The sequence below is a fragment of the Papaver somniferum genome, unplaced genomic scaffold (genome assembly GCF_003573695.1).
Source record: "Papaver somniferum cultivar HN1 unplaced genomic scaffold, ASM357369v1 unplaced-scaffold_21, whole genome shotgun sequence".
NCBI lineage: Eukaryota > Viridiplantae > Streptophyta > Magnoliopsida > Ranunculales > Papaveraceae > Papaver > Papaver somniferum.
Window position 1 is genome coordinate 16,717,669 of NW_020631041.1, and position 9,897 is coordinate 16,727,565.

Genomic DNA, 9,897 nt, shown 5'->3' on the forward strand with positions numbered 1-9,897 from the left:
TTCCTAGCCATCTCGCGAACAAGCCGAATTTCCACGAGGGTGGCCATGTGATGGTAGACTTGCTGCGAAGTAAACTTGAACTCGGAAAATAGACCTCGGAGACGAAAAGGAAAAATGGCAGAAAAGGCACAAACAAATCACCTGGTTCATCAAGGAAGAGTTATGCTGGAGAGACGGATTCATTAAAGCACTCAAAAGTGTAGACGAGTCTTGGGAGAGGAAGTCGTCAGAAACAAAGGAGGACAAAGACTCCAAATCACGAGATCTCATAGTCGGATCTTCTTGAGCCTTGTGGTAGATACCTCGAAGGAATTGCATGTCAGGGTCGAAGAGAGGATTTGACATTACAGGCCCGACAGGTTGCTTTCCCTTCTCGCCAGAGGGAGGTACCTCCGGAGAACTCTTAGGATGTTCAACTTCTGGATGAACAGGGAATCAACGACCTTGGAACGGGCAACAGAATCAGCTTCTTTCGGAGGAGCAGGAGCACTAACTGAAGGGGACTGTTTCTTAGTACGAACGGGACGACTAAGGAGAGCGTAGGGCTGTATTACAGCTAAGGCATCCACATCCAAGGTCTTTCGCGGCCTCTTGGATGCACCAGACGGAGGAGCACTCGTCTGCGAAGTCAAAAGTTAAAAACCAAAATTGCTAAAATTTACAAATAAAAGGCGATAAGGATGGTACCTGAGAAGAAGGAGGAAGAGTAGGATGAGAACGTTTCTTATGACCCTTGGGTACCCCAGAAGTGGGTAGTTCGCCCTGCGAAGAGGCATGACGTCAGGATGGAAAATTATCACAAAATCGCTAACAATAGACGAAAATGATACCTGTTCAGAGGAAGTCTTCTTAGCAACCACTTTCTTATCCTGTCGCTCCTTGACAAGTCCAGCAGCAGGCATCACATACTAAAACGAATTGAGAAACATAAGTACAATTGATAGTTCCAAATGATACAAATCGCAGTATGAAAAATCATACCTCGCTAGGAACAGTCCAGCGAAGTCTCCAGGGATCACTGATAGACGCATTTATGTGTCTATTTTGTTCTCAATGTTCTGTATTGTTAGACTCGATTAAATACTTATTGTGTTATTTTATGTTTTTGTAGATGTTTTTGGAAAAATAAGCTCTTGCGGCGAAATTGGCTCAAAAAGTGGTGTTTTACACCCCAGGATAGAGATTAAAAACACACCAGAAATGCGCCGGAGGAACCCAGAAAAAATGCTGGAAACACCCCAGAAAAATTACTTAAGGAACCCAAAGGACATGTGTTATTCGAACTCCAGCAACGGATAAGGGGAGACCACTGGATAAGGGGTGTCCTTCTTCTAAAATTCAAATTTCATTTTTGGCGGGAAAATTTCCCTCTTCACTGGAAGATTTTTGATCGAAGTTTTGAACGTGTTCTAGGGAGATTCAATGGCTGATTTTTGGTAGGAAGTTGTGATATGGCCTAGCAAACACGTTTTGGGCTTTTGGTTAGATCAGAATTAGCTAGAATCGGCTAGGCAATCCACGAGTTGCAAACAGGGAAAACACGTACAGGGAGAAGATATCCACGGGTTCTGGAAGAATTTGTACGTGTTCTGATGATGTGTAATGACTTGAACGACTTGTTGGAGCGTGACAAAGATAAACGGAGATAGTTTTCACGTAATTGATAGCTGCAGATACGTGATCGAGATAAAAAAAGGAAAGAAAAATATATCGGTTACTGCCGAGTAATGGGAGAATATTTGGAGTGATTGAGCAAGATTTTATGAGGCTGTTGGGTATAAAAAGGATTCTCGAGAGTCAGAGAAGGGTGTCGAGATTTTTTGGTCGATAGGAGAGCTCAGGAGCGAGAAATCAAGAGTTGATGAAACTCTGTTTCTGCTGCTGCTGATGATGAAGAACACCAAGAACACGAAGAACAGACTCGCAGGGACAGTCATTTATCAACAGTGAAACAGACTCACAGGCGTGGGTCGTAGGTGTGCGTCTTAGAACCACAGCGACAATAGCACTTCTCTTTTATCGTTCTTTTGTGACGCTTCCTGTGGGTCGCACATTAGCTGTTTACACCATTTTCTCTTCTTCTCTTCATTGTAAATACCATTTGAGCAATAAAAAATGATTTTTGAGCGTGTTTTTATCATGATGAGCTAAACCCAACACTGGGACGACGGAGGACGGTGAATTTCATACACGGGTAAATTTATTTTATTCTTTTTTATGACTTTTGCATTAATTTAAAATTGAAATATGATTTGAATTAATTGGTTGTTATTTAATTTGATGATGTATGCTTAGCTTAGGTGTTTTGATACATCATGCTTAGGACTTATAATCGATGTTTTGAGAATCTATCTTGGAAAAATCAGAGTCCATGTTAATTTTATTGAGTTTTAAATTGTCAAAGAATATATGAATGAACCCTGTGTAGTGAATTCGGCTAAATCCTTAGTCCCAGTACCTCTCGCCCATTGTTAATATTTTTTTATATATAATTTTATTAAATCTAAAATTCCATTTCCTTCACAAGTCTGAAACGAATCTTTTTACCACTATCACTACAACAAATTTTGAGAACACATCAATCACATCCCGCGAGGTAACAATGTCTGGGAAGGGGACCATTGCGAAGAAAACCCTTTTCGTCGTTACCCCATACGAAGGGACCGCCAACTACTAAAGGAAACCTCACCAAGTCATCAACAAAGAGACGAAGTTGGGAATCCACATCCAGTAGAAGCTCCTTAATGGGGGGAGAAACCACCTTCCTAACAAGCTCAAGAACCCACTCCTGATGCTCCCTGGTGCTTGTAAACACAACTGAATAGTTGTCCATGAAAGAGTCTATGTTGAAATCCAAGGAATCAAATTCGTCCGCTGAAGAAGGGATTTGCAAGATACCATCGCGAGAACGTACTTTGAACTCGTTGGCGATCCGAATCGCATTACCAGTAAGCTAGAAAATCCCGCACTGCAGCCTACCGAGAATCTCCAAGAAAATGGGGTTTGAAGGATCATACAAGGGTAAAGATAGTCCCACTCTCAACTGACCTAGAGAGATTATCACCTTATCAGCATACCAAGTGTCCGAACCAAGCCACCGGTAGTTCAGTTCCATCTCTTGGGTAGCAAGAACAGCGGGATCTGGGGAAGAATCAACAGCTGGAGTTAAGATTAAACCTAACTCCTGGTGCTCGGCTTGAAATTCCTCGAGAGTTTTAAGTGAAGCAGATGCAGAAACACCTTTAGGAGACATGGTGATGAAGAAAGTAGAGGATTTCGGGAAAATAAGGTAAAAGTAAGAGCAGAGATCAAACAAGAAAAGAGCAGAGATTGGAAGAGGCAGAAAAGAAACTCAAGTAAGGGTGGAGAAGTGTATTTATAGCAAGAAGAAGGGACCGGTAAAACCGGGAAGTGGCATGATCAAAGTAAAGGTGACCGATGACGGACGGTTACCCAGGGAACGTGGCCACGTGGAATTATGGGTATGGAGAACGTGACGGTTAAGGAAACTGAAACGGTTCTTATTCCATCCTCACAGCAACTTGGACAGACTAAGAAAAGGCAAAATGTAGGTACACAAAATAGGATTGTCACGTGTCATACCAAGTAAGGTAAGGAAATCCTAGTCAAAGATCCGTGTCAGTGACCTGTCAAATCAGTCAACATCAGAAGGCGAAATACAAATCCCAAGCGCGAGATAACTCTCCACCCCGAATAAAGTAGAAGGACCATCAAGATACTAAGCCGAAGCCACGAAAAGATTACTTGGCGAAGAAGATAAACCGCGAAGTAGGAGCAGTAGGGCGTAAGAAAAAGGACAGGTGTCCCGACAAGACCACGTGAAGTCAGCGAAAGGTGGGGAAAAACTTTATGGAATATGCTCCGGGCGAAGCATAAAGTAACCTCGGCGAGATGATATGAGTTGTATGTCACTAAGGTTGCTTAGGCCTATAAATAGAGACCTTTGGACAATGTAAAGGGAAAGATCTTTTGGATAGGGAAAGGTCTAGCATAGGAGAGAGAGAGAGTTTGGGTTTCCTTGTAATTCATAGGCTGAGAGAAGGGATTAGGGTTTCCTTGTAACCCACGAGTGTAACTTGTATTTCGCTTGAGATTAATAAATAAGTTTAAGTTCTAGTGTTTATTATGTCTTAGATATTGCATATTCTCCATTTGGGTGTGTTGCTGGATTTCCAGTAATCACATTTTGGCGCTAGAAACAGGGAGGTTGTGAAAATAGGAGATCTAGATAATTAGGGTTGGAAAAATTCAGTTGATATTGAAATAAGGATAGGTTGATGGCTAGAACATCAGATCGAGCAGCGCATGTGATAGCTATAAGGAAAAGCAAACGATTGGCAGATAAGAGGGGAAGGATGGAACGGGCCGGAACATCAGCTGTAGGAGGCAGACGAGAAGAGAACCAGCGGCAGACGAAGGAAGATGGCCTCATGGAAGGTTCAGTGCACACATCCGATACAGACACCGTTTTCGAGGAGGAGATGACTCGCGAGGAGATGGAAGAGAATCTCAGAGAAAAAACATGATGTTAGACCAGCTAAGGGAGACGCTCCATCGTGAACGAGAACAGGACCGAGACTTGGCGGAACAACAAGTACAGTTGGAAAGGCATAATGCTAGGTTGAGGTAACAAAACCGGCAACTTAACGAAAACGTGGAGATGAATGCCATAGATTCGGAAGGAAACACTGTATCTTCGGAGGAAGATGAACTGCGGCGAAGGAGATATGATCACGAGGAAGATGAAGGAGGAAGAAGAAGAAGAAGACGAATGAATGAAGACGAAGAAAGAGACTTGAGAAGAGCACTGGAGATCTCACAATGGGAAGATCAGAGGCGGAGACATGAGGAGGAACAGAGGAAGGAGGATGAACTGAAACGTCAGGCAAACCTTATCCGAGACGAGGAGTAAAGGCGACGACCAGGCGAATGGAGGCTTAGCGTGATGAGAGGCCGTCACCATGAGGAGTATGGAGGAAACTTGAACCAAGAAGTCCTGAACGAGTTGAGAGACATGAGGGATTTAATTAATAACTCACGAAGAGGTGGAAGAGTACAGTTAGCAGAAGCAATAGAGGAAGCAGATAAATCGCCACTCACCTATGAGATCATGCATACGAACATCCCGGAGAAATGCGTATTACCAACGCTTGCAAGCATATTCAGTGGATCGGAAAGTGCAGCGCGACACTTGAAACAATGTACCCTTTCGATGATGCAATGGGGCCGAAATGACGCAGTACTTTGTCGCTATTTCCCCGCGAGCTTAACAGGGGAGGCATTAACCTGGTTCGATGGACTTCCGGAAAAGTCAATATCATCATTCAAAGATTTGCAGAGGATATTCTTGACGACGTACATAAGCAACAACTTGTTGAGACCAGTGATAGAGACACTGTTCAACTTGAGGAGAAATCCAACAGAAAGCTTGTGGGGGTTGGTCACGAGATGTAGAACAGTGTGCAGCGAGTTAGCCGGGAGAGTTGATGAACGAAACTTCATCTTAGCCTTCCTGAATGCTTTGGTCCCAACGGACCTACTGTACAAACAGATATTCATTATTCGAAACTCGATAACGATGAATGAGCTGAGGGAGTACCAGGAGGAATACATAGCGTTGGAAGAAAAGCAGAGGCAGGTCAGTGAAATGACGTTGGCTCTAGCGAAAGAAGGGAATTATAGGCTATTACCAAGGACGGTGCAGCAGTAGAGGATGAACTCGGGCGAGGAAAAGGAGAGCCAGCAGTTCCCGTCCCAACGAAGCTTGTGGCCGTCTCGAGTGGATATCAGGAGTGGATTGATCAACAAAGGTATGAGGAGTCAAAACGAAGAAATCATGAGCCACGAAGCTACAATACGGGATACGAACATAGGAATAATCAGGGACTCAGATACGGGGAAAGGAGGCCCAATGGAACAATCTTTGAACATGTGAAACTCCCACGACTTAACACAACTGTGGAAAAAGTGTAGGAGGCGATAGTGCTGACGGAGGAAATCCCGCCCCCACCAAATTTCGGAAGAGATTCCCCACCAGGGTCTCGAAGTCATGAATTTTGTAAGTATCATCGCTTTCATGGACACCAAACAGGGGATTGCAGGAACGTTCGGCGAATTATACTTCGCTTGATAGACCAAGGGAAACTCGCGTATTTCCTAAAGGGTTATGTGCCACCCCTGCCACCTCGTGAGAATCAGCCGATATACCGGATCGAGATAGACCGAGGAAAGCAACAACTAAACTGTAATTCGATAATTTACGCGAAAAGAAGTCTCCAAGACTTTCATGACAATGTGCTTAAAAGAGTACACAAGAGGGATTTCGAGGGAAACGAAATATTCAGCGTCATGACGAAAGAGCCGCTAGAGGAATGGCAGAAGAGGGAGATAACCTTCTCGGCGAAGGATGCACCCGATGGGGAAATTTCACACACAAATCCTCTGGTCGTGACCTTGGGATTCAGAAAATATTCCAGATGGGAGGAAGAGAAAGCTGAGGAAAGGAGAATTCGGGCAATAGACAGAATCTTAGTTGATACTGGGAGTTCAGTCGATATCCTCTTTTACCATACCTTTAGGACCATGGGATACAAGAACTCGGATCTTGTACCTTCTACATATAACATATATGGGTTCAATGGGGTAACGTCTAAGCCGAAGGGGGAACTGATCGTGAAGATTCTCACTGGCGAACTAGAGACGAAGGTCATAGTCCATGTCGTAGATATCGATTCTCCCTACAATGCTCTCATAGGGCGGCCTTGGATACATGGAATAAAGGGAGTTGCTCCGGGCGAAGTAGGAGCAGTAAGACGCAAGGAAAAGGATAGGTGTCCCGACAAGACCACGTGAAGTCAGCGAAAGGTGGGGAAAAACTTTATGGAATATGCTCCGGGCGAAGAATAAAGTAACCTCGGCGAGATGATATGAGCTGTTTGCCACTAAGGTTGCTTAGGCCTATAAATAGAGACCTTTGGACAATGTAAAGGGAGAGATCTTTTGGAGAGGGAAAGGTCTAGCATAGGAGAGAGAGAGTTTGGGTTTCCTTGTAACCCACGAGTGTAACTTGTATTTCGCTTGAGATTAATAAATAAGTTTAAGTTCTAGTGTTTATTATGTCTTAGATCTTGCATATTCTCCATTTGGGTGTGTTGCTGGATTTCCACTGATCACACTATGTGTCGAGATGCTTGCAGTGAAACGCTTGCCGAGGTGCTCTTTGGTATCTGCAGGGGCGATATCACTTGCAATGAGGCTCCCCAAGTCACTGATAAATGCGAGGATAACAGATGCTGGTCTTGTTTTGATTCTAGATATTATTTTTTTTTCTGATGTTAATTGGATATTTTATGGCGTGTGTTCGCTAAGGAATGTAAAATTATTTTTAACTAAATGTGGGCTAACCCTGGTTAGCTAGCATTCAGATAAAGATCATAAATCAATTAAATTGTTTCGACAAAAACTAGGCCGCCGCCCACTGGATATCATGTTTATCAAACGGTATTCAGACTTATGGCAATCGTAGTTTATCATAAAACAGTCAATCCCCGTTTATCTCTTCGGTCATGCAGGGTAATACAAATACCACTTATAATCAGTACACAAATGGCATGCAGCCATAATTGGTTATAACCAGTACATTACACTATAACCAATTATAACCAGTTTCTGAAAATAATAATAGTGACTTGGCTGCAGTACATGTTTCATAGCTACTATGATGTTGCTAATTATTGCCAAGCCAAGCCAAGCCAAGTCAAGTCATTATTTTTATTAATTGCCGTACATGTTTCACAACTACTATGATGTTGCTATATAGAAAATGTTGAAACTTGAAATAACGCGCGAACAATTTTCTCCCTGACCTGACATCGCTTCTGAGGTAAGATGAAAAGTATCGTTAAGGGTGGGTATGGGCCGGTATGGACCGGTTTTTAACTCATCAGCATCCAATCCAATTCACTACGGATTTCAAATTTGGCATCCGCATCCAATCCAACATCCAACGGATTTGCATCCATTGGATGCACGAATGAACGGATTGGGTGCGGATAATCCAATGGATTTGTGTTACTTGAAATTTATAATGAAAAAGTAAAGCCAATATAGATGACTTCTCATAGAACCTACACATTTTACGCAAGTATATAAATATAGAAGTGTCATGGACAACACTTCAAGCAAACATCTTAAAAATTCCAAAACTATCTATATATTTTCTAGAAACTATATAAATGCTCTTAATCTAACGGATATGGATGTCTAACGGATTTTCAAGATTGCATCCAGGTCCAATCCGTAATCCGTTGGATTTCAAAAATCTCATCCGCGTCCAACCCATTAGCGAACGGTCCAGACATCCATCCGCAAAAATACGGTTGGTCCCGGTTAAATCCACGGATTACGGGTAAAATTCTCATCCCTACGCCTAGTTAGAAATTCGGGGTACAGGTAGTAGTTCGGAACGGCATATGTACGGGAATTATACGGATTCGGATAGGTCAGATTCGGTCAAAAATCTGGTCAATTGATCGTTCTTCGGACAGTAGTTCGGAACGACATACGTACATGCATATTCGTTTTATAAATGTGGGTTCGGCATTTAAAATTCGGCTTACGTATATGATAAATTGATAAGTATTATGACCTTATTACGAGACTAATTTTATTTTTATATGAGTTATAAGATGGAAAAATATATTTTAGCGTGATTATTTAACAAGAAGTAAACAATTTAATCGCATAAATGTATCATAGAATGAGTTTATAGACTTTTAAACAAAAATCAACACATAAAACACTGGTTAAACAACTACCCATAGAAAATTTTAACTGAATAATTGTATTTAAATATAAAGTATTTACAATATCAAACAAAAACCAATCAACAGAACTCTGGTCAGAGAATTACTTATGAGAGTTCTAGTTCAGAAATATCATTCGGATTCGGTTAGTTCGGATACGTTCGCGAATCATTCCTGAGGTCCATATAATCCGCGAACTAGGTTCGGAGTTCAAATAGTTCGGAAATATCATTCGGATTCGGTCAGTTCGGATACGTTCGGAAATGATTCGGAGAATTACAAACTAGGCCCCTACGTATGTGTTGCCTCTTTGGGATTCAGAGAAGCATGAATGAGAGTTCCATGGAGAAGAACTAAAAAAGGAAAAGCAATTATATAATGGGCTTTACAAAAAATCCTACTTTGAATGAACTGGCACTAACCCCCAAGACGAATGCAAACTTTGGTAAAAACTCCCAAATCGGAGCCAGATTTCAAAGAAAAAACCCCTTATAAGATTTTAACCGGTTTCAATACTGAATCTCATGAGTAGGAATTAACGTAAGTGAAAACTACATCCACACTCATTTTTTAGATTGCCCCCACTGTGAAATCCACCAACAAAAAAGTTCAGGCGCGCATCCAATTTTGACGAAAAAATTTCTCCCAAACCCATTTTTTTTTTGGTTCTTCTTCTTCAATTCCTTTTCTACACAAGGAAAACAAAAAATCTCTTCCTTACACCATACCACCAGCGCCATCATCACCATCATCATCGTAGCCAGCAATCCATTACTCTGTGTTTCGATTTCCATAGGAACAGACGAACCGTACTAATTGGATTCCAATTCAATGAACTAGATAATAACTAGGTTAGATTCTTTCGTTGAAATTGAAGAGAAAGAGAGAAAGGAAGAGAAACAGAGATGTCTTCTCACGGTAACTCTTCCTCAGCTGCAAGCGATCCAAGACATCCATCAACAGCGAGACCATACATTCTTCCAATAGTACCTCCGTAAGATCTACCTTTTGATTACTTTGGTTTCATCGCTATTACTGAGGTGTCAGTGGTGTTATGTTCAGGGTATGATGT

The 9,897-nt window shown here is 42.0% G+C and overlaps 1 protein-coding gene across 1 annotated transcript; it reads left to right on the forward strand.

The window, feature by feature from the left end:
- The first annotated feature begins 4,966 nt into the window (after positions 1-4,966).
- LOC113339690 lies at positions 4,967-5,731 on the forward strand. Its single transcript, XM_026584925.1, has one exon. It carries the CDS (start codon positions 4,967-4,969, stop codon positions 5,729-5,731), a length of 765 nt encoding a protein of 254 aa, XP_026440710.1.
- Positions 5,732-9,897: the final 4,166 nt, after the last annotated feature.

What these genes read in the sequence shown, in the direction of transcription:
- LOC113339690 (XM_026584925.1), top strand. Translation starts at nt 4,967, where the DNA reads ATGAGAGGCCGTCACCATGAGGAGTATGGAGGAAACTTGAACCAAGAA.